Source organism: Achroia grisella, unplaced genomic scaffold (genome assembly GCF_030625045.1).
Source record: "Achroia grisella isolate CSIRO2021 unplaced genomic scaffold, CSIRO_AGI_Agris_v1 utg327, whole genome shotgun sequence".
Taxonomy (NCBI): domain Eukaryota; kingdom Metazoa; phylum Arthropoda; class Insecta; order Lepidoptera; family Pyralidae; genus Achroia; species Achroia grisella.
In genome coordinates this window covers 1622434-1648315 of record NW_026712799.1, presented here as the reverse complement: position 1 = coordinate 1648315, position 25882 = coordinate 1622434, and the positions used below count along the sequence as shown (strand labels likewise).

Genomic DNA, 25882 nt, shown 5'->3' with positions numbered 1-25882 from the left:
GCAGTTTTTTTTTCTAATCATCGTATTTATAATTTAATTTTTCTACAAACAATTATACTACATATGTCAGTATAAAATATGAAATGGACTGCTTCAAGCTATTTATATCCTTCTCACTATTTCCAAACACGGATATGTTGCGCCAGAAACCTTGAACTAATTTATTGCTCCTCTTAATAACTATGGAAACTAATATCTAAAGTTTGTGTTTCTGTTTTGTTCCTACGACAACGGTGTAATTTATACAAATTTACTACAAATTGACCGCAGTAAGAGAGAAGCAATATATTAGAGGAGACGTTAATTGAAACTACGATAATATTAAATGCATATCACAACGTAACACCTAACAACTGTAATGCTCTGGATGACTGCCAGTAATATTTTCGCACATCACTAACAAGACAACACCCAAACATTCATTGCTTATACAAATAGAATTAAGAAATTAACATTATTTAATGTGACCCTGATAGGTACTCTCAAATTACGACAGGAAACAAACATTTACGCATTATGTACATATATCAGTCGATGGTTGCTATAACGTCTATGTCCATATAATTATATTAATCCAGTATTGTTTACACCGCACCACCTAGTCCCAGCAGGGCTTGTATTATGGGTACTAGATACTAGTACAAAAACAATAATTAAGTATAAAAGAATTTAGTATATGTAGCAAATGACATTAAATATGTGTACATACTATATAAAATGCGTAGATACCAATATTAACAATCTTGGTATCTACGCATTTTAACTCCTGAATACATACGTTCTATATGTTTATACTGTGTAAGAAATCAAACACGCGACCATCGGGGTAAAAAGCGTGTGCTGAACCGATAGACTACTGAGGCCATATATACAGTCAGCTTAAATATTCTAAATGAGGCAATATGTACAGTTAGCTTAAATATCTACCATGCTGAAAGATAGTTATAGTTTTGATTCTGATGTGGGAGAGCGTTAGTAATATGATGAACTATAAATGATGAAATAATACACTATAATTGTTAATTATCATTTTCTAAAATTGTTTATAAAATCATTCCATAAATTTTCAAAATTAAGGACACTTATGAAACCCGATTTCCACAGTAATACGCTCGGCTGGATTTGGGTCCGTTATAACAGTTACATGTAAAGTTATATAGAGTCAAACTGAAGTTTTAGTAATTGTATTTATCGAGGTGATTAGGTACTGGTTCAGTACCTAATCACTTTGATAATAGATAAATAGAATAGACAGCTAGGTCTTAGCATTTCAGTAGCCGTATTGAGTTAATTTACTTTTAACTTGTCAATATATTCGAATTTTGAATTGGACGTTGTTATTTTCTATGTAACTTTTGTATATTTTTTTAATTTTATATAATTCAATATTATTGTAAACTTATGAACGTTCCGTACACCACATATTTTATTAACCCAGATACTATATATGTATTTGAAACGAATGCTTTAAGATTGATTTTCGACGTTCATTTGATTGGCTCTTAAGACTGTTCTTATTTTAATACATCACATTCCACGCGTGCCGCGATGCATTGCCATAGGTACCTACAATTGCCGCAATAGTGAGTAGTTAAGTATTATTGTTTTCATATTTACAGGACAATACAACTCCGTATTATAATTATGAACTGTAATAAATTTGTACTTATGAAAATGTATTTTATTTATAATTCTATATTTATACAGTAGGTATAGTAATTTATATTACTGTACGTGCTTCAATGTTTTCGAAACCCGGTGTCGAAATATGCCGTATTAACCTAAACCCCGGTCATCCATTTCTGTTTGAACGTACAACAAAAAAATTGTGTTGTTTAAAGTTAGTGTCGTTTTTTTTAATACTACTTTAACGGCCAAATTCCAAAATAAAACCATGGACCTCAAGAATGTGCTGCACGCCATGCACTACCTAAATCGGGTATTGTCTAATCCAGTTTCTGTGTCGTGAAAGCTCCAGAGTCCCGACATAGAGCATTAATTGTATCTATTTTTTCTTAGTAATAAATGACAATAGTAAATAATTTACACTTAGGATTCTTTATTTACAAGCAATAAATACATCTTAAGGGAATGACAGTTTAATGAAGACTGAACCGCCAGGCATCGTCAACTGTCGACGGTGGTGAACGCAAAACTTGATATGAATATGAATCCAAAGTAACAGATGTGAGCCTACGGCCGCCTTTCAAGTTATAGGTAAATATATATTTACCTATAACTTGAAAGGCGGTCGTAGCTTGAAAGGTGGCAATGGAGATAATATTATCTCCATTGCCATTACTACATAGTCAGTCAGAAATGTAAATTGATACACAAAAATATTGGGCTTTGGCCAAATTTTACGGAATGGAATCAAAGATGTAAACACTGATAACAAACTAAAACAATAATCCGAGAACAGCAGGCTCGCCTCCCTGCTTAAATTTGGATTTAAATATACCGAATGAAATCTAAGCATGTCAAGTGTTTTTGTCATCACAGCATCATCAGGTGACAATGTCACTGTCCCATTTGGATAACAGTCAGGTAGGTTTGTTGATAGTAATCATCGACGCAGTAAAACACGCACATACTTATGAATCTCTATATATATTGTGAGGATAACGAATCTACGAACATCATAAGACAAGATTTTTCACTTGGTGTATTTAAGAAACGGCCCTGAAGCGGTAGATTGTGTTTGGTTTAAATATGTTCATCGTTATAATTATATAATAATTGCAATATCCGATACCGTCCTAGTAGTGATGATCGCGGTTATCCTGTTTCCTATAGTTTGAGTATCGAACTCGTACCAAACTACATTTTTTCAATGTTTTTTTTCATTTTTAATTAACCGATAAATGTAACCGTTTAAATGTATTCAAGAACGATTTATAAACTCTATGGCTATCTTAAACCGTGCCTAGGTGAGGACTGAACTTATGGATTTATAATATCACAGTCATACGAAGATAATAGTTAACATAACAAAAACGGAACGATTTCAGTGTTTCCCAGCACTATTAATTAATATTATTTAGTAGGAACAAAAAAAACCATAAAACTTACAGTTACACTCTTTGGTATTGTCAATTGACATTTCATATTCATACATTTCATACCATGTTCCTAAAGTCAATAACTTCAGTAATATATATGTTTGTACGTATTCGTATACGTACACGTATATGTAAATATGTCAAGTATACATACACGTATTATGTTGCAGGAACAGGTAAATAATTTAGTAAAACATCGTAGTACCTACACAAGATACCGAAAGATATGAAGGTATAAAAACAACTGTTAATAATAAAATATCACCGACATATGAAGTTATGATATAAATTAATAAATAAATTCAAAGGAGTTTCCATTCTTTATTCAGAATGTATTTTTTTACAGTCCAATCCCCATTCATCTTATTTTAAATTTACCTTATAAGTCACTTAGAAAGGTGACTAGTAGAATGTCGCCATTGTATTATAAATTATATTTCGATGTAAATGGTATATTGATACCACCGTACCATGAAAATTTACTGAATATACATCAACATTCTTGTTTCTTAAAATCCTGAAACAATTTTTATATTTTTTACAACAAATAGTAGTTATGTGCACATTTATATGGTCACACAGGAACTGTCACTAATCCGGAATAATTTTGTACAGATTGACTAATGGCCAAGCCTATTTTTCTAATTTAATTGTGAGTGTGGTTATTATTTGTTGTTATATTAGTTTAAGAAGTTAAGTTACAGCTATGGTTGTCAAAATATATATTAGTGGTATTTCTGGTAATAAAGAGGTAAGTTTAATATTAGAAAATCCCTGGGTTGGCCGGGTATTTTTCGTTCTTTTTTGACGAGCTGATTCACAAATTGATTGTTTTTGATTACGTGACTTTCCGAAATTACAGGTGAAGAAACGACAACAGCGTGTTTTAATGATCTTAGATTCGAAAAACATAAAATATGATGTCATTGATATAACGGAACCTGGAAGAGAGGATGATAAAGATTTTATGCAAAACAATGCCAAGTCAAACGGCGGTACGGTTAGTGATCCTAATCCGCGCTCTCCTCTACCGCCTCAAGTATTCAATGACGAGGAATACTGTGGGGTAAGCATTGCATTCAATGTGTTTTATTTGTATTTTGTGAGTACTGATGTTTGTAAACAGATAAGATGTCCATAATAAAATTTAGTTGAACAACCACTAATATTAGATTTGTTATTGCAATCCTCCCTGTAATATGTCACTACGGACAATAACAACAACAAGTTAATCAGATTGAATTATCTTTATGAATTTTTGACTAATGCGCTTGTACAAAACTTAATTTGTGATTTCATTCTTTAATTAAATACCAGCAGCATTGTAATGGATAAATGTAATTCACTTCCAGGATTATGACCAATTTGATCTAGCCAATGAAGTAGACACCTTGGAACAATTCCTTAAAGTAGAAGTGCCATTGCAGGAGGAAACATCTCAAGCTGAAACTGAAAAGGTAAACTTTTAAGCATTTGTTGCTATTCATTATTAATGTGTTTTTCTTGTAAACAAAAACCTGTTTTTTTTTTAACTGAAGGAAATTCACATGCATGTTTTACTTTTTATCAAGAGACATTCATTCAGAGTTCTAAACTCCTTAAACTAAACAATTTTTGTAATGCTAGTTACATAAATATTCACATATTGTTACTGTCTAATCATCTAATATATCTCCTAAGAATACAAATACATTTTATGTACGAGTCTGGCTTCGCCCAGGTACTCAGAATTTTATGAATTTTGTACAGTAACACATGTGTCACTGGAATGTTGGGCCTATCAAAGAATGAAAGAATTTATTTAATTATATTAATGGTAGTGGAGTCTCTCATCACAAAATCTATTCTCTTTATAATATTAATAATAATAAGTTTATTGTGCAAAAAAAAAAAACAGTTACAAAAATGGACTTAGCTAAGGTTCTATATCTACTGTATATACATATAACTTCACTTTTTATACTAATTTAAAATTTTTATGTAGACAAATCGATTGTATATTAAAAAGTATATATAAAAAAAGAAGAAACAGATACAATATTTAAGTCTCAATATAACATTATGTCACTGCTGTCCTTACTAGGTCATTATAATGACCTGTATGAAGGACATCCAGTTACATTCCCTAAGTGAAAGTTAGATTCCCTAGATATTAAAAAATAATGCTAATAATAATACTGCTGTTGTAGGATGCTAATGTGGTGTAATAAGGGATGCTCATTGCTTAATAACAATCTGACTCTATTTAAAAAATATTATAACATATATTTATGAAACTCTTATTTGGTAATAATTGGATAACTTTATAATCTTTAAAACAAGCCTAAAAGTTATATTGGTAGATAGTATCACCAGTGGAACTGAATGTAGAAAAGATAGGTAGAGAAAATTACACATTTATGTGTTAATTTGTTAGATACTGTCATAGAAAATTATATTTTTGTAGCAAATTTTGATTATATGTGTTATGTATATTTTATTCTGTTTTAATGAATACTTATTGTATGGTAAATGCAAGCTTAAATGATTATAATATGTGTCCTACCTAATAAACGCATATACAGAATTTTTATACATTGTGTTCTAAACTAATTCATGTATGTATACATAAGAGGAAAAATAAAACTATATTACTAATGACTCAATAATTGTTGTTATAGGCTGTGAATGGGGATGTTGAAGAACAAAAATCAAAAGAAAACTCACAGGAAAGAGAAACGGAGAAGAGTGTTTCTCCTAAAGAAGGAACACCTGTTAAGGATAAAACACCTTCTAGAGAAGCTACTCCAGCAGATGGAGAGAAATCAAAGGAAGGTACACCTGACGAAACGCCACAAGAGAGGCAACAATCAGTCGACAAAGAAAGCTCTCCACCTAAAAGTGAAGATGAAATAGAATCTAAAAAATCATCAAAAGAGAATACCCCAGAGAAAGAAGAATCCGTAAATGAAAATGGTACAGTTAGTTCTCGTGAGCAGTCCGAGGAGAAAGATACAGAAGAAGAGGAAGAAACTGAATCTGTGGATAGGAAAAAAGATAATCCCTCAGAAGCTCTGATTCAAAGTGAGCAGGCAGCGGCAGCCGAATAATGGCCCAGACTGGACATTTGCTTCTCAGCTCAAATCAAGCCCATTTAGTACTAAGCGAGCACTATCACTAAGTCTGTTCTGTTATTTATGATGCATCATTCACTTCTTTGGCCTGATTAGTCAATGTATATAATGCGAAGAAGTAATTGTTGGGAACTTGTGTTATGTGACAGTGTAGTCATATATGTTTTCTATAAAGTGGCCTATATTATCATAATTATATCATTAGGTTTTTTAATCAATTTTTATGAAGTTACTGATTAAGATTTTTATTTAACAATTTTGTTTCATAAGGCTTTGTATTATTTTTAAAGTATTAATAAATCATCTCTTTTTTTATATAAATTAATCAAATTTGATATACCTACATATAAAAATATGAACTAAGATTATTATTGTAAGAGTAATTTTGAATGTCCCTTTTTGCTGTAGTATTATCGATAGTAATGAAATTAGCATACCTACATCATGTTTACGAACTGGTAGCTAATTTTCCTAATAGGTGCTTCTTGTCTAGATTTATATCTAAAAATAATATAGCATAAATGAACATTCGTAATTTTACAGTTTTTGGTTGTAAGAGAATGGTAATAACCTACCTTTTGTTAAAAATTTATTTCATGAATTAATATTAAAGACAATTTTTATTTAACAAAATTTTCATATGAATTATATAAAAATGATATAATTATAAACTTGTTTGTATCTTCACTACCTATTTATCTTAAAGTCAATCAGTGGCTTCCTCAGTAAGTCCAGCAGTTGAGCACTCCGGCTTACTTCTAATGGTTGTGGGTTCGATTCCTTGCATGATACAAATAATTATATTTGTATTGGTCTTGCTTGGATGTATATGCCGCTGTGTGAATTGTCCTGAGTTATTATTATTATTGTTTGGAGTAATGAGTAAGATTATTTTATGTGAGCCCATTAATTATTTATAATTAGAATAAGGTTGTTTATAGAGGTGCGCCTTTAGACAACATCAGGGCGACGAACGAACAATTCTCATTATGTTGGAAAAATGACCATATGAATATGTCAGCAGGCCGGTTGTTACAGGCGCACAAATCAGGTTTATAAGTATATTCTATAATGAACCTAAAGAAATATCCTATAGTATTTTAATATGTTTAGTCATTCTGCGTTTAGGAACTTGTTACAGTTTATGTACCAAGGTAAAGTTAAAATTGTTGAAGAAGAATTGGCCTTATTTAAAAGTACCGCGAAACAACTTCAAATGTGATGTGTTTTTCATAATTTGCCACAGCTTAATTGTATACATATGTATTTGCATGAAATTTCAGCATGTTTACACCACGATACCTACATCATATACTGTTGAAGAGAAAAACATAGTGTAAGCGAAAATTTAGTTTATTCATTATTCATGTATTTTGAGCAAATAAACTTTTTTTTATTAATTTATTATTACACATTTAACTTACAGTTAAATAAATATGGAATAACACGATATAAAATCTATATGGAAATGTAAACATCAGGTCTCTATTCACTTCATCGTATAGTACATCTACAATGAATATATCTAAGAACAGCCTCTAGTCTAGTAACTTTGTGCAGTATATTCATATACTTTTTTTCAGAATTGGCGACGGAGGATTGCTGAATTCTTTCAAAAGTGAATCGCCTGCGAGCCCTGCTAAATTTCTGTGACGGAGTTCACTGTCCGTGTGTTCATCCAGCATGCACGCTTGAATGTTTTTGTCTAGGGTGACCAACCGTTCGCGGGAATTTTTAAACTCTTCCACCAAACTTAGGTTTTTTTTAATACCGTCTACGAGCCTCACGACAGAGTACTCGCCCATAGCGGCTCCTTCTTGTAGCTTGGTGCCAGCGATCTTAGCCATCGAGGATTCTCTGACGTCGGTCAACAGTTGTACACACCATTGTTTTAAGTTCTGCATTATCATTACGGGTCCTTCATACTCGTTGGGTACGATGCCATCAACTTCTGATTCGAAAAACGACAGCAATGGGAACCATATACGCGTTCTGAAATTGAATAATTGTTTCTATATAAACCAGAATAAAAATAGCGTATAATCTCATCATATCTTTGGTAGAAAACATGCCTAAAGACGGTATTAGTAATAAAATAATAGCCAATTTTATTTTTATTATAGGAGTAGGATTGTAATTAAAAATCTGTAATAATCGTAGTTCAGCTTAACAAACAAAGGATGAGTTGAATCATTTATTACTAACATAAATTGTTGAAAGTGTCTCATGTGATGTCTATAGGTCAACAACGATATGATTAATCAGGTGAATTCAGATAGGACATCAGGTCATTGTGTAAATATAATTGTAAATACCTATTATTTAAGAAGTACATTTTGTTACAATTATTGTGACATTGTTGTGGCTTAATGACTAAAAGGTCGTCAATACGGCTGACATCAATAATTTTGCTTGTCATATTATATTTCTAACTGAATCAGCAGTGAGAAAAACAAACACCGATAACAAACCTTGCACAACAAACTACAATCTGATCTAAATTAAAATCAAAGTGGCGTCATTTTGAATTAAAATGTAGTAACTGCGTACTATAACTAGGTATACTCCGTTCCAATAGCATTTTATAAAACATTCGTCAAAATTATCACATGAGCATTCACAAAATGGAAATAGTATGAAATTCATATGAATCTTGAGGGATTTAACTGCATATTACTATTTCTTATAATAACAATATGGGTTCTTTAACTATATTACTAAATAACATAATCGAAAAACATTATTTGTAATGTGTACGAAAAAAAATTTTAGATATTCATTATAAAGGTTAATAATCGAATAAAGAAATAATAAGGACTTTTTTTAAGTCATAAATAGTTTTATTTATTCGAAAAAAATATTAATGAAAAAGTTGTTTTTCGTTAGTAATATATATTTATAAGTCTCTATTCTATTATATTTAATTTAGCTTTTTACTTTATTCTGCAAACATGTGATTTTAAATCACACTAACGCATTTGTAATGACGTAATTCATTTAGTAAAACAATTTGAAAGATGAAACATCAATATTGATGTTTCATTGAGATTACTTTAAGTATCACTATAATATAGCGTCTGATGATTTCTTTGTAATTAAGTTCTGTTGGAATGGAGTATAGTATTACACTATTTTTTTTATTTATATATAGATACATCAGACCGCCCAAGCTTCGGAAATGAAAATGCAGTTTTGGCAATGCAAGGCGCTGTTTATGCCTATAGTTATTGGTTTTATTGGTTCACGAATCCTGTAATTTAATTGCATAGATCTGACTTTGAGGCATTTCAATTACAGGTTTTTTTTTATACTACTATGGTGGCAAACAAGCACACGGCCCATCTGGTGGTAAATGGTTACCGTAGCCTATGGACGCCTGAAGCACCAGGGGTGTCACGTGCGCGTTGCCGACCCTTAAGAAACCTTAATATACCCTTCTTGAAAAACCCCATGCTGTAGTCCCGTGAGAAAACCTCGGCAGGAAGTTCATTCCACAATCTAAATGTACGCGGGAGGAAGCTCCTCTGAAACCGCACTGTCCGAGACCACTTAGGTTCCAGCGTGTGGGAATGAATTCCCTGTCGATGGCGAGCGGTGCGATGGTGAAAGGTGGCCGTAGGCATCATGTCGAACAATTCCTCAGAACACAGTCCGTTGTATAATCGGTAGAACACACAAAGCGAAGCGAAGTCTCGCCTCAAACTAAGTGGCTCGATACCGTCAGAGAGATTGGGATCATCGACAATTCTCATAGCACGTCTCTGAACCGAGTCAAAAGGACCGAGCTGGTATCCAGGTGCTCCTGCCCAAAGATGAGAGCAGTACTCCATGTGCGGCCGAACTTGAGACTTATATAAGAGGAGTCTCTGGTCCGCAGTGAAATACCGCTTCGCTCTATTGAGCACACAGAGTTTTTTGGACGCCAGCTTAACCTTTTCTTCGAGGTGACTACGGAACTCAACTGTGCTAGAGATGTCGATACCGAGAATCCCAATACTCTTAGAGATGGTAATGGACGTGTTCTGGAATTGCGGAGCCACAGCAAAAGGGGTTTTCTTAGCGGTGAACGCGCAGGCTTGTGTCTTGGTAGGGTTGAATTGAACTAAGTTCAGTCGCCCCCAATCGGAGACTGGTAAGAGTACTCTCGATTTCAGACACAAGCTGTTCGCGGTTTGCCTCCACAACGGAAAGAGTGATATTAGCAAGGCCCGTGTAAAATGCGTCCCCAGTACTGTCATCCGCATAACAATGAATGTTAACTGTAGTTAACAAATCATTGATATGCAGCAAAAACAGTGTCGGGGCAGAACGGAGCCTTGCGGGACGCCAGCGTTAATGTCCATGCTATCGGAGCAACTACCGTCGACTACGGTTTTGATGCATCTGCCAGACAAAAAACTAGCGACCCATAATCCCTCTGGTATACCGTACGAGGGCAATTTCGATAGAAGACCTTGATGCCAAACCCGATCGAATGCCTTCGCCATGTCAAGGCTGACTGCCAATGCCTCACCTTTACTCTCGATGGCAAGAACCCAACGGTGTGTGAGATACACTAAAAGATCACCAGTTGAGCGATTATGGCGAAAGCCCTATTGACGATCGCTCAATAGATCGTGATCCTCTAGGTATCCCAGGAGCTGTGTATTAATTACACGCTCCATCACCTTGGAGTAGAGATGCGATAGCGATAGGCTTGTAGTTCGATGGGTTTGATCTGTCGCCCTTTTTTGGCACAGGGTGCACAAGGGTGGTCTTCCATGAAGACGGAAATTGCCCAGAGGAGTACGAAAGCGCGAAAAGGCGCGTGAGTACGGGACACAACTCCGGAGCACACTTCTTTAACACCAATGCCGGTATGCCGTCTGGCCCATTCGACTTGTGGACGTCAAGAGACAGTAACTCTCGCCGGACACGCCGTTGCGTTACGGATATTTCCGGCATAGAGTTACCACACCATGGGATGGTAGTAGGTATGATGTCCCCGGCGTCCAAAGTCGAATTTGAGGCAAAAAGAGCGCACAACAAATCGGCCTTCTCTTTTGCACTGATTGCCAATTTATCATCCGGCTTGTGTGGTAGTGGTGGTAAGGACGACTGACTAAAGTTACCTTCGGCAGCTTTGGCAAGCGACCAAAAGGCACGACTTCCAGAAGGATGTCGTGCTAGTCGTTCTCCAATTTTACTGACAAAGTCGAATTTGGCTTTAGCGATTACTCTCTTACTAAACCTGGATGCAGCATTTAAATTCCGCCTTGCATCAGATACGTCAACATCACTGTTGGAACGAGTCGTGGTCCAAGCCTGATAAGCAGTTAGCCTGTCTGGCTTCTCTGTATGACCTATTAAACCACGGTCGCTTTTTCGCCCCTGAAGAAACAAGCAGATTTGGAATAAAACATTCCATACCCGCAAGTATGACTTCAGTAACGGCTATACAGGTATCGACGTCTTCTGATGCAAAGCAGTACTGCTTCCATGGGTACGATGCGTAAAATTCTCGCAATCTGTCCCAATCTGCAGACTTATAATGCCACATACGACGTTGACAAGGAGGTCGGGATATGGCAGGTTTTGTGCACAATACCTGGCATCGGATAAGGCAGTGATCTGAAGAACCAAGTGGTGCCTCCACGGTCACTGAATATCCGTCCGGTCGTGTAGTCAGCAGAAGGTCCAGTAAGGAGCTCGTATGGGTCTCGATATCAGGTATTCTCGTTGGAGAATGAACCAGTTGCGAGAATCCATAGGCCAGAGCAAACTCGTGAGCAGTTCTCCCCGCGTGGTCGGTGAGCCGAGAACGGAGCCACTCGATGTGATGGGCATTGAAGTCTCCAAGTATCACTAGACTTGCGGAGGGATACTGCTCAAGAACTTTATCAGACGTCAATTGAAGGTGCTCAAACAGACGAGTCGTATCCTCGTCACCGTTATGAGACCTGTATAGGCACGCATAGATGCCGGTGTAGTCACCCTGATCAATGCGAACCCATAGGATAGACAGGTCTTTTTCTTCTAGACCAAGACGCCTTCTTGGTCAGCAGATATCTTCCCGGACGTATGTCCGTTTGTATAAACAAACCCCGGCACGACGCACAAATTTGTGCTCGAGTTTATACCCAGGGTACAGCAGGTACGAAGTGTCAGCCGGAGAGGATATCTGCGTCTCCGTAAGGAATAAAAGGGTCGGCTTGGCGGTCTCAAGGTGATGGTGGACCGCATTGATGTTTCCGTGAAGTCCCCTGATATTACAGAAATCCATATCTAATGTGGATTGGGGTGCCGCTGAAGTACTAAATTTTCTTTTTTTTGCTTCTGGTCATGGTAGTTAGGCAGTTTTTTTTAAGGTTAAAGGGGAATGGTTGCGCCGGTATCAGAAAGGACAAAAGGTGCATCAACGCACCCCAGCATTGCACAGGTTGGGCGACTTGGTGGCACGGCGGCCGGAAGGGCCCCCGGTCCCCCCACTGGTGTAGCAGCCGGGTCCACTCCGGTCTCCTCCTCCGGCACGACTACTACACCAGGGATTATGCACAGGCGGCGGTTCAGCCTCCCAGGGCGGAGATTATGTAATCCCTGGGTTCGGGAACCCAACAACCTGCGGGCGGCCAGCGGTTAGCCGTTTCACCGGGTCTCCCTGAACGCCGCGGCACCACGTCGCGCCTATGTAATCCCGAGGCACTGTTGGACACATAGGTCCACCAATACCAGCACAACCCATCCCCATGGGGCTCTGGTCACCTTACTCACCACAGGAACACAGTGCTGTTGTGTAATGCAAGTACAAAGTACAGCACTGTTTGGCTGTGGTTTTCCGCTTGGTGGAGGTACTACGCCAGTTCGGGCCGCCCCAAGTCGAGCAAGATGTATCGAAATACATCTTGCTGTGCCCTCCCTTCAAGAGGTTTCTGGGCATGACATCTCAGTCCTACGGAATGGCAACGCACGGGCGTTATATGATCACGGTTACTATTTAACATCAGGTGGGTCAGTAGCTTCTTTACTATCCTAATTACATAATAAAAACTGCGCCAATTTGAAAAAAAAACATACTTGTTAATAAAATATATACCTTGAAGAGTCATTTTGCATAAGAGCTTGGTTGTTGGACAGTGTGTGATAGTAGAGAAACAATCGCGACGTGATGTAGAAAGCTATGAACACGTCGATGGAGTAATGCTCGTGAGCTGCCAGGATGAAGAAAATGCCGAACATGTTCATCACCCACGTGAGGATGTGGAGCAGGTACAGGTTGCGCGATGTGTCTGTAAGAATATTAACATATACATTAAAATGATTTTTTTTTAATCAGGGATGATAATGGAATGTTTTACCAGCCTGCGCGGTATTCGATGACGGGGCACCAGTGGAAGATGACAGGATGAGCATAAATCAGATCAATTTGCCCATACTGCGTAATTTACCAGAAATTGACCACGATGGTTTCAAAGGGATACCGCGTGGAGGTTAACCCGACATGGTACATTACTAGTAATGAGATTATATATTGCTGACCTCTGCGGTCTAGGGTTTTAACACTTTACTTCTTATTGCAGCGGGTTCAATTCCTACACGTGGGTACAAAAATTTGTATTTATAAGTATAAATGTTGGTATCGGTCTGGTTGTTTTATTATTATGTATGTATTTACAAGATATATATCTAAAGTATTTATATCACTTCTCTAGTACCCATAACACAAGCTCTGCTTATCTTGGTCCTAGATTGCGTTGTGTGACTTGTTCAGGGATATTATTACATACAATACATGTACATATATATACAACTATAACAATGTGCGGAAATTAACAAAAATATGTTCTTTGTACTGTCTTCCGTACGAGGTAGACACTGTTACAAAAACAACTCACTCTGAAGAAGACTTCCGGATAAAGTCGAAACATTTATCGCGAAAGACGCAACGTATTGAGTTCATTAAATTCTCGTATATAGTTATAAAATTACTAGTGCCATAATATTCCTACGTATATGAATATATTTAAAAACATAAGTTTTAAAAATAACAATACTTACAGCATCGCTGTAAACATAACCTTGAGATTATACGTTTTGGTTACATGGTTTCCCTTACTACAGTCATAACATGATAAATGATAATACATTGTATGATAATGGAAACTTTGTTTATCGCCAGGACGCGGAAAATACAGTAAAGATATTAATTACGTGCACGTAAATTCCTTTTTCATATTTATATATATAGTAGAACTCGTAATATATAACGTAAACATAATTTATTTAGGTATATAGGACTTTTTTACACCTTATAAACTTTTTTTTATCATCAACAATCTTTTAATTATAGTATAGTATAATTAGAAATAATAAACAAGGTTACGTCTTTTCTTACATCAAACGAATTCCGTACAATCCTAACATTATAAATGCGAAAGTAAGTTTGTTCCTTTAATTGTTACGCTACCACGGTTTAACGGCATAGATCCGCCAAATATGACACAAAAATCTTTTTATTCAAAGTACTTGTGTATTCTATACACCGTTATATCAATAAAAGACATGTGAATATTGCTCTACCTATTTAAATTCTTCAAAACATAACTGTTTACGCATAACTGTATATACTGTTTCATATTGTACGTCATATATTTATATAAATTACATGAAAACAATATTCATACAATATTTGCTTTCACCTATTATGACATTACACGGATACTTGATAAGTACTTACTGCCTTCGTAATAGTCGTTAGTCAAATAATTATCATAAAGGTTTCTCTTTAAATATTAGAAGCGCAGTGGCAACATGCAACAGAATTAAGGCCTGAAAATAATTTTTCAGTATCAAATGCATAATCGATGTCTGTACGTCTTTTAGGGGTATTTTTAAATCTCAGTTATGACGACTGGTGTCATTATAAGTAGAATCCTTGAGAATACAGTCGTGTACAACAGAGTGGGAATTTTTGAAGTTTGCGTAACATGTCAACTTTTATGAGTCAGATAGTTATAGTTTGCCCACACTATGCAGCAAGATTACAAATTAAATTTTTCAATTGTATCACAATTATAATTCTGTGTTCATATTATTTTTTCCATGATGCAAAATTACCACTATAACTTAGATATTCCGTGAAAAAATAATGTAATGTTTAATATTATAAAATTTGTAATAAAAATTAAACTTTTTTTACTATGGAGTGATAATTATGAACATTACTGTTACACGTTTTAGTTAATATGACATTAAATTGTTGGTCATTAGAAAACGTAAAAATGTGCGAATATAGAATTAATTCGCAGTACAAAAGCGTATCTATCTATAATTTATAAAACATAATAAAAGCTCCCCATTTGCTACTGATTACCGTAAACGCGTCTGGCTAGAAAATGTATAAATAAATCGTGTGTCGGATGTTCGTTGCGATTCACTGAGGCATACTCCGGTGAGATCACGCGACTCAAAATGTGACGTAGACAGAGTACCTACGTATCACACACAGCACACGTAATGTTGTGATAGCCCGGCGGTCAAAAGGTTAGTCATTTCATCATGTGTTGTGAAAAACAGCATTCTAGCCCTTACTCTCTTTAGCCTCTTGCAAGTAAGCGATAATATAATTTCGCTGTGGGCTACAGATAAAAAATAAATATAGTTAACGGAACCCTTCGAAACAGCTGATATTATTATCATGCCTATATTATTTAATTTAGTTCGTTGGCAGCTGCATAATCCTATACGGCTTCCTTATTTATTATCATATTCTTTATAGTCATGACTTCTGCTTACGCAAGCATGACGTTTTGCGTGTAATTATCACAATGCCATAAATAAAATACTGTTTTTATAAAGTGTTCTACATAGCTATAAATTATGCATTGTTTACAATAAAGTAGATAGCGGAGAATATACATATACTATGTATGAGACGGATGTAGACTATTTTTAATCCCTATAATGGTACAAAATAGTTTGTTAACGTTCAAAATGAATAAGTATCTATCGATAAAATATTGTTAATAATAATAACGACCTGGACAATTCACATTGTGCTTACTAGTCCCAAGCTAAGCAAAGCTATGTTATGTATACCGACAACTGATTCGAGATACTTATAAATAGGGGGGAAAGGGGATTGTTAGTAACGTGGATTGAAGATCTTATTGCCAGCAATAGGGAACCTCGTGGAGGTCAACCTAACATGTACCATGTTAGGTTGAACCTCGCATGTTAGGTTGACCACCACGAGGTTCCCTCCGGAAACCATCGTGATTAATTCTTGGTAAATTTGTCACGATGGGCTAACTGACCTGACCTCATGATCATTATCATGCTGTACTGGTACCCCGCCAGCGTAAACCATCATCATCATCATCCATAAAAAAATATAAACAATATAGTGAATACAAATTTGTATTATGTACATGTATGATTCAACTTTGTAATAATTGTATGTTAAAAACTTACATTCCGTGATGAAGAAATTAAGTAATGTCAACGCGACCGTGTGCCCGGAGAACATGTAGTCCCCGCAGGTGCGCACTCCCCGGACAGACATGCCTGCGCCGCTCCAGATGTCGTAAGCCTGTCGCAGGCGGCGCCCCCACACCGTCAGGTCGTCGGCCGGTGGGTACGAACGTGGCTCGCACTTTAGGTGGGATCCAGGTACTGACAGTGACGTGATCAGCATCGTGAAGCACCGGAGCAGGAACACCGTGCCCGCCAGTGCAAAAAACCTCCTCAAGATTATGAATCTGGATAAAAATATATATTTGGTTATTTCCTAATGATCAACAACATTTTAAACTTATTAATATAATAGCGCACCCTATACAGGTTCGTTTAAAACCTTGTTACAGAGTAACAAATACAATTAAATCATCAAGGAGGTTTAAAATGAAAACAATGTTTAATTGTAATGGCAAACAAGCGGACGGCCCACCTGGGCCCTGTGGCAACCGTCGCCTATATTACATAAAGAGCGCCAAGTACATCACGTAATTATGCAACATGTAATTCCGGACAATATGTCTGAGATGTAAAACCTCTGTACCCAGTAATTTCCTTGCTGTATCTTACCATCCAGCAATACAAGTTAAAGCTGCTACGCGGCTGGCTAACATGGATAAGAAAGATCTGCATAGGTACATTCGCTGACAAAATTGTACAAACTCTAGTATTCTACTATAATTTTACTAAGATAATACCTTGATTATAACTGACATAAAAAGTAAATTATGAGTCAAATAAAAATATTTATAACACTGTATCGCATATATTACAGAGTCTTGTTTATAATGTACGTATTCATTGTTGACGAAAATGGACAATGCGTAAATTTATGCGATAACACAGTTATGACGTAGAGATTATGGACATCACTTGAAAAGGAAGTTGAGAGTTCAATCTAAACATCTGTGAGTAGATAAAAGAATAAATTGCAGCTTGCATTCGCAATGGAGATAATATTGTAACATATTATTACTTCAACGTCTGTATAAGTATGGATCTTTTTAAATTTCTGTTTACGAGGCCGCCATTTTACTTTACTTTTTCCAAAGGGTAATAGACTTACTATTATGACATAACCGACTGCTGTCTGGAGATAAAAAATATATAAGAAAATTTATTATTGAGGGACCTTATCAGTGAAACAGAAACCAAAACAACTATTGTTAGAATTTAAATTCTGTGAATGCTAATATCAGAAATAGCTTATTATTGTGATAAGCTTCAGTTAAAAAAATATGTTTATTTTACACCAATCTGATAAAACATATAAGTAAAAGTTATAAACTATTGTTATTCCAAATAGTACAGTGAACTCGCAAACTCGGTTAGTTGTGACTTATGACGATGTTACAACCGCATCTTCACCCGCGTGACTACGATAAAAAGTAGAATAATACTGTTTCATCACGGATGCTGCGTTTAAACTATGTTTAGACAAATTAATACACCAAGATAGAATAAACAAAGAAATACTGACATCGTCAATTCGTGTAACAACTAGCCTATGAGCTAATCTAGGTATTGTGGGAAGGGGGGAAGCATTGGAGCCTAGAGGTAGGCCTAATATACCTCTATGCCCTCCCCCCTGGAAGTCATTGTGATTAATTTCTGGCAAATTTGTCACGGCGGCCTAACTGACCTGACCTCATCTTATCATAATTTACTGGCCAGTGTGCCCCGCCGGTGTCTACTTACTTTTGGCTAATCCACCATTATATTATTATATTTGTAAAATTTCATTCCAATTCATCTGCTCCTTTAAGGTTGTTTGAGTAACCAGTAGTAGGATTTAATGCTAGTTTTCTCACGATTATATGACAAGATAACGACTGGTTAGGGTGAGTTTTATTACGAGGTCTCCTGTTCGTGATATATTATGTTTTGTTTCCGCGTTCCTCTGTTACGTATGAAATGTGTGAATGAAAAAGAATGGCGGATATTGCAAGATCAGACATTGTACTCTTCTTATCACCTCACCATAGATTATCTACTTACATATCTTTTTATCTACCACTTTTATTAAAGTAATGCGCTCATCAAGAGGACAGGGAACTAAATTGTTAAGGAATATTGATTAGGGCGACCCATCTAAAAACATTGTTTAACTTTAGTGATTGAAATCCAATTGTGTTATCTACCAATTTATATGCAGTTTTTATAACATTAACTTATATTGATATAAAATGTATACCGGTCTCTGGAAGTCGTAAAAATGGCGCCTGTACGATGAACAAAACTCTAAAGAAAACGTGATGGCCTTTTTTATAAACTTATAAACCTAAGACAGTAAACTTTGGCAAGGACAATCAATTTAAGGTTTTATGCCACAAAAAAATCCAGACTGCAGAATTAGTATTAGACTAACACGGGAGAATCATAGAATTGGTGTCCAAACTTGTGAAAATATTGCCAACATTTAAATAAAAAAATATACTGCTTAAATGAGAATTTCCTTCTTTAGACGCAGATTAAATAAGAAAAATTTCAACTTGTGTAGAAGTAGAAGTACTTGAGTACTATTACTCGAGTACATGTACACACATTTTTTTTTGTTGGGAAATAACCGAAAGGGTATAATTTATACTTTACAAGATTAATGAACATTTAATTTTCTTTTATATAATTAGAATGGCAAATAAGATGACGGCCCACCTGATGGTAGGTAGCCGTGGCCTACATAAACACCACCATGGACGTCATATTATCATGTGCTCTACTCATGATTAATGCTTTGCCAATCCATAGGACTAAGATGCCATGCCTCCGTATATGTAATTATACTGCATTATCTCATCCTTTAATAATAACGCATCTTACAAGTCAAGCTGGTCGGCAGCTGCAATAGATGAGACAATTATACTCACACAAACTACTTCGCACAAAATCTACTTCCGTTAACATATTTTTGCGTCAAATCTGTCTCATACTCAAATAAAAGAGTATAAGAGCTCATCTTAACAAGGATCTTGTTAAAGGAACAAAGTGTATTGTCATATCCGTTGTTCCAAGAAATACAAATAAACAACCAGTGGAATTGAGTTCGATACGACATAAAAACGAACAATTGCTTTGTTTGATCGAGTGCACAATAAATTATTATCAAAGTTTATTGTACTGTAGGTTGTATCATACTCTGTTGGAATTTAATAAAAGAAATTAATCGATTTTAGATGCAAATTCCACATATTTAAACTAGGCTTTTTTTTAACTTTACGTGCTCGTTATTTGTAGTCAAAAAAGTACGTCAAAAAAGGTGCATACTTAAAAATTCTTCAGGATTGTGTAATCAATTAAATACATATTTCGAATCAGTTAATAAACTGGCCAAAGGTGGAAATAGATAAAAGTGTAAAAAAACCAATGACAATATTAACAGTAAACATAACTTATGTAAGAAGAAAATCTGTAGTTGTAAAAACATGTCGTGTTTTATGGTAATTGTCGAAGTAAAGTTTCTGTGTTAGTTATTATTTACAGACAATAATTACTTAGTGACTAATACAGGTGACACACGTCCGGTATTCGTTACAATTTTTTCGTATTAATCTCTACACAAGAATCTGTAGAACAAATCAAAAAAGAGTATCAATAGTTTTGTAACAGCAAAGACAATAGAATCGAGTTGTCCGTAGAATTAGAACCACTAAAAATTCTTAGAAAGAGAAAGAAACAAATGCCTTCATAAAATTTTAAAGAATTACTAAGCGAAATGTTATATTTTTATCCCATTATTTATGATAAAACAATGTAAAAAATCCACAAAAACAAGTTCATGTAATCTCTTGAAAGCAATCAAAGCTAATGACTTAGTACAGAATAGAAATAACTTCATTCGTAACGCAGATTCAGTTGCAAATAAAGAATTAAGAAATCGCGTTACCTATATGTCACGATTAAAGTGCAGTTTCTTTTGAATAAATAATTCTATTATACCGACATTTTTTTATTTTAGTTCGATCAATTGTGCAGTTAAATAAAAATCGTATAAAATGTTACTTTACTACTCCGATTTATCGGAGCATGTGCCTACATAATATGATGCGTGTACTTTGAATTTATTTACTGAATGATTCATATTGATATTATCAAAAGTAGGTATATCGATACGTGTTTCATTTGTTGGCAGATCGAAGTTCTTAAAGCGAAATATCAGAAATACAAGTAATTGCTTGTTGATAAAGTATGTAAACATTACACGAATAATATAATATTATAGAATGATCCTTATAGTTTTTAAAAACTCATTAAAAACTCTAATTATATTAATGTAATAATTAAAGTTCTTGCTGATTTTAATTTTTTGTAGATATAATACCAATTTTATCGCAAATCGTTAATAAATTAGCTCATACTTCGATAAATATTATTTATCATCGTATTAAGAAAATAAAATCTGTTTATATTAGGTATATTTGTAACCTTCAACGTACGACGCGCACTTAACTAGTCTCTCTCTAAAGGACAATTGGATCCTATCCAATGAAGTGTTTATGAAAAGATCTAAAGGTGAAATTAAATCATGCGAACTGTTCGCTCGCTTTTCCTTTACATCTCCAATATTTCTTTCGTTTAATTATAGACCGAGCAATACATATGGTTTCGGTTTAACATTGTCCCGCTATACTGCGTTAAGATTTTATGAGTACTTCATGAAAATTCCAATATTATTATCTGCTTCATTGCTCTATCAGCTTAATTAATTTCAGTTTACATTAATGTAATTAATGATTAAACTTTCTCGTACATCGTCATGATCTGCCAATTTCATGTTAAATACTCGGTCACACAAAAATATTATTGGAAAATTAAAAAAACATTTTATAATATGCGTCTAAAAATGTTTAGCTAGGGTTTTGCCGAAATTGATATACCACTCGTGTTACAAGGTTACAGAATAGATAAGTAATAACGAAATAAAAAGGCGCCGTTTCGATCTTACGAACACTAGTCTCCTACATATCATCATTAACTATATAGTAACATTAACTACCAGCTGACCCACGCAACTTCATCAGTGTCACATATATGGGTTGCAGCGTGATGTAATATATGCCTTCCTTTATCAATAGACTAGTTAACACAAAAATAATTTTTAAATTTAGAACAGTAGCTCGGTACTGTGACTTCGGTTGCCCTAGCGAGTGTTCTTGGTAAAGCATGAATAGAAATATTTTTTAATAGGTACTATTTATAAATATAGAGAAAATAGTAAAGGGTTATCGAGTCTAGTGGGTTACGTAAGTTAAACAAAGAACGTAACATTATTGTTCCGTTGCTTTATTAACTCACTTCTTATACTAAGTTTTCACATATTTTGTTGTCCTCCTCTAACAATTTCTAAGTACAAAAGTAACATTTTAATTATTGAACATAATACTGTATTGTAATTTAAATTTGTCTCTCTGTATGTCACAGGCGTCAGCGAGTAAAGCTAATAAAGATCATGTATCACATGGATATGACAATATTATTGTTTGTTACATTATATCTACATACGATATACACATTTGTTTTTATATTATTACCGATTTTAAATCTACTATTGACTTTTATCATTCATGTTAATTAATAAGAATTAAAAATATTTTACTTTTACAGGGAGCCAATTTTCTAGAATTGGTTGTTTGTTATTGACTTATTATTAGAGTAGCTCTATTAACTAGAGTCTCGTCATATTTAATAATATTAATATTAAAATAGGTATACAGTATTAGTAAGTCTTCTTTTAAACTATTATACTACTGTTCGCCATTGCTAGCCATTCATTGGACTGGGCATCATACTTCTTGTAATTACCTGCATTATTAGCTATATCACACCACATGGGTAGTAGAAAAATCAAATGAATCCTAAAAAGCTGATAGAATTGAAATTTGCTAAAACATATATAACTGTAAAAGCTCACCTGTGTTTGTGGAAGAATAAAACAACCAACCAAATGGCCATAAGTAGGGACCCAGTAATTTCACACATATCAAAGGCCCATGGAATATGTGGTACATTATCTAAAAATAAGTCTGGCAGAGGAGGATACTTTTTCATATCTGGCACCTTGTCATGAACAATAACCATTACCACAGCTGTAACCCATGTTACAAGAAACACATACCCTGTAAAAAAAAATTAAACAACTTGTATGTGGCACATATTTTTATTATTATTATATTTATATAATAAGGTTATTACACTATCACACAATATAAAATCTATCCATCAATATAAATTTTTAACTCAATGACTCACTTTTAATGTCAACATACTGTTAGTTAATAACCTTGAGGGAACTTTTGAATATAGTCATTCAACATACTGTCTCACCTTCTAACTGTTCAATCAACAAGTCAATCAAAGTATGTACTAATATTTGTATTCATAAATATATTTGCAACTAATATCTAATGACCAATATATTCAGCAACATCATCTATAAGTATGCCTTTTGTATAAAATATATTTTCTAAATTCATCCTTATGATATATCTTCATACTCAATATCATTAGGATGTATTCAATTATTTATCAATGAAAGGATAACAGACAGAAAGACAAATTTTCGATTTATAATAGATAAAGTATGGAAGTGCAGCTAGTGTATACACTTCCTACTTATTGTATGTAACATTATTAAGTATCTTATAGTTCATGAACATAGACTATATCTACTTTGTTTAAGAATGGATGGTTCTGTATGACATGTCCATAGCTCATGTATATTACTTATAGTGTAATAAACACTTTAATAGATATTTTATGTATTAAAGTGTTTATTACACTATAAGTAATATACATGTTCTTCTATTTTAATATCTGTAAAGGTTACACCATGCTAAGAATTGAGTATGCAACCATTTGAAGTAAAGCGGTGTGAGCCATGAGACCAATGAGGCTATCAAATATATAACATCTTATTTCTTATGGATTATTGCTAAGTTATCAAATTTTACAACTTAATGGTTATAATGTATTAACATCTTATTATTAATATTATAAACACAACATTTGTGAGTATGCGTGCATAGACGAAGGAATAAAAAATTCCAGAAAAGGATTTTGATGAAACTTTACAGTAATGTACCATACACATCAGAATAACACATTGGCTTTAAATTTCATTCTTTAATTTTAAATGTGTAATTGGCAAAAATAATTAATACCTCCAGAATAAATACCATAACATAATGACCTAATTAAGGTTGACTAACACACATTTTTGGCAATATTCCCAGGACATGACTTGAATAAAGAGTGTACAGGAACACACATTATACATTCATATGCAGGGTTGCTATGCTGTTCTTATTCACTGCTACTATCCCATTTACAGATGTTACTAATAGTAGGTGAAATTTAGAAACACATTAACTTATCAATTGTAATAGTTTTTTTTTAAACTTTATATTGAGATTTGTTTTACACAATACTGTAGCTTTCAAAACAATGTGGTCTAACACTAAATATCATTACAAAATTGTTTTAATTGGTATTTTGTTTACCATTGATCATCTGCATGACCTGTCAATTAACATTTAAATAATAGATAATAATAATATATATACTAAATACTAGATTAAAAAGTAAATTATATTGTAATTACATTAAAAAAGCAACCAAATATTTTATGACCCATATTAATGTATGTACATCATTTATGTAGAAATAAATTTCAATTTTAAGATCTTAAATGGGACATAACAGAAGAATAAATCATTATATCTGTTCAGTGTTGAAGTATGTGTTAATGAACCTTAATCTTAATTGCCCGAGATTTCTCTTTTTGTATGTTATGATAAAATTGTAAAATATTAATAATATTTACCTAGAGCTAAGGCAGTTTTCCAAATTTCTGGTTTTAATTTTGAGGCTTTCACATCTGTATTGAAACATTCTGTATTTCTTTCATATGTGAATTCACTGGACATTTTCTTATGAAGATTATAACTCAAATGAGATAAATTGGTACCAAGGAAATTTATATTTGTTGATGGATTTGAGAGTTGATCATCGCAAAGGCCCAGCTCGAACATAGCGTGTCGGTTATTCTTCTGTAGTCTTTTTACAACGAGTATGAAACGTTTTCTCTCTCCTAGTTTCAACTGATCAAAGGGATATTCATAGAAGTCTCGATCAATTAATGATAATAGACACTGTCCGTCGATGTCGTGAGATTTACAAATATCTATAATATAACTTGATAATTTATCTCTATGTAATAAATCTAAAACTTCTTTGTTGCTCCAGTTCACAATATCCGATTCCATTGTTAGAGAGTCTCTATTCATTACTTGCCGTCACTGGCAAATATAATTTGCTTAAATAAATTAAGTTTTCATTGCACTAAATTCACTTTAGTAAATTTTAAGTCTATTAATATAAACAATAAGAGAAACTCTGATTAACTGATACATTCACATTGGACTAAATAAATTTATTTAAAAAAAATATAAGCAGACCACTATCGAAAACGTAAATCCATCGTAGTAATTTGACATTGACACTTCTGACTCTCTGTCATTTAGTTGACAGCTGTATCAGTGTTACCAATCTTGGTGTTTTTTTTATTCCACTGGTTCCCTATTGCGAAATTCAACTAAAACATTTTTTAAGTATAGGCGAACATTGAACGATTGAAATCAGCTTATTTACGGTAAGCTAATTACAAGGAATTATATGGAGATACTGAATAAGGTGTATCTTAATAATCCATTAACTCTTCATTACAGGGCGTCTTGCATTTTTTTTATAGATATATATAAAGGTATAATCGTAAGTACATGCAAACCTTCTCCAACAATCATAATGCGGTGCGTCCGTGCGTTAAACTACTATGCTAGACTATAGAGACAGTCAAATATATATTTTTTAATCTTTTATCCAACCAAAGGTAGTCTGGAAGAGATTGCATAGCGATAAGATCGCCTTTTGTATCACTTGTCTATCGTGTGACGCACCATTACTTAAAAATGGTAGTCAATAATCATGTAACCTGAAACGGAACGTCAGAGGCCAGAGCTAAAGTAATCTATTTGACATTGACAAGTGGATGACGGATGATTGAACGGAAGCAGCGGCAGTTTTGGAGCGAAAGTGTATATATTATTATAAAAATAAATAAGAGAGGTAATTATGAATATTGTAGGCATTGAGGTGTTTCTCTCCCTGACCAACCGGCATTACGCCTAAGTCGTCAGGATACTAGTGATTTTAAAACACTGA

At 34.2% G+C, this 25882-nt stretch overlaps 2 protein-coding genes across 2 annotated transcripts; one reads left to right on the top strand and one right to left on the bottom strand.

Moving 5' to 3' along the window:
* The first annotated feature begins 3645 nt into the window (after positions 1 to 3645).
* LOC131843672 (SH3 domain-binding glutamic acid-rich protein homolog) lies at positions 3646 to 6812 on the top strand. Its single transcript, XM_059192360.1, has 4 exons — positions 3646 to 3813; positions 3925 to 4128; positions 4415 to 4519; positions 5723 to 6812. The coding sequence occupies exons 1-4, from the start codon at positions 3769 to 3771 to the stop codon at positions 6149 to 6151; spliced, it is 783 nt and encodes a 260-aa protein (XP_059048343.1). The 5' UTR covers positions 3646 to 3768; the 3' UTR covers positions 6152 to 6812.
* A 700-nt stretch (positions 6813 to 7512) lies between these two features.
* Positions 7513 to 25150, bottom strand: LOC131843682 (ceramide phosphoethanolamine synthase-like). Its single transcript, XM_059192369.1, has 5 exons — positions 24486 to 25150; positions 22575 to 22779; positions 16625 to 16911; positions 13248 to 13440; positions 7513 to 8167 (listed from the first exon to the last, which is right to left on the bottom strand). The coding sequence occupies exons 1-5, from the start codon at positions 24946 to 24948 to the stop codon at positions 7741 to 7743; spliced, it is 1575 nt and encodes a 524-aa protein (XP_059048352.1). The 5' UTR covers positions 24949 to 25150; the 3' UTR covers positions 7513 to 7740.
* Positions 25151 to 25882: the final 732 nt, after the last annotated feature.

What these genes read in the sequence shown, in the direction of transcription:
- LOC131843672 (XM_059192360.1), top strand. Translation starts at nt 3,769, where the DNA reads ATGGTTGTCAAAATATATATTAGTGGTATTTCTGGTAATAAAGAG. An exon ending in GTATTTCTGGTAATAAAGAG is followed by an intron (nt 3,814 to 3,924) that starts GTAAGTTTAATA and finishes CCGAAATTACAG; the next exon opens with GTGAAGAAACGACAACAGCG. An exon ending in ATGACGAGGAATACTGTGGG is followed by an intron (nt 4,129 to 4,414) that starts GTAAGCATTGCA and finishes ATTCACTTCCAG; the next exon opens with GATTATGACCAATTTGATCT.
- LOC131843682 (XM_059192369.1), bottom strand. Translation starts at nt 24,948, where the DNA reads ATGAATAGAGACTCTCTAACAATGGAATCGGATATTGTGAACTGGAGC. An exon ending in TTATTCTTCCACAAACACAG is followed by an intron (nt 16,912 to 22,574) that starts GTGAGCTTTTAC and finishes ATTTTTATCCAG; the next exon opens with ATTCATAATCTTGAGGAGGT. An exon ending in TAATTTCTTCATCACGGAAT is followed by an intron (nt 13,441 to 16,624) that starts GTAAGTTTTTAA and finishes ATATTCTTACAG; the next exon opens with ACACATCGCGCAACCTGTAC.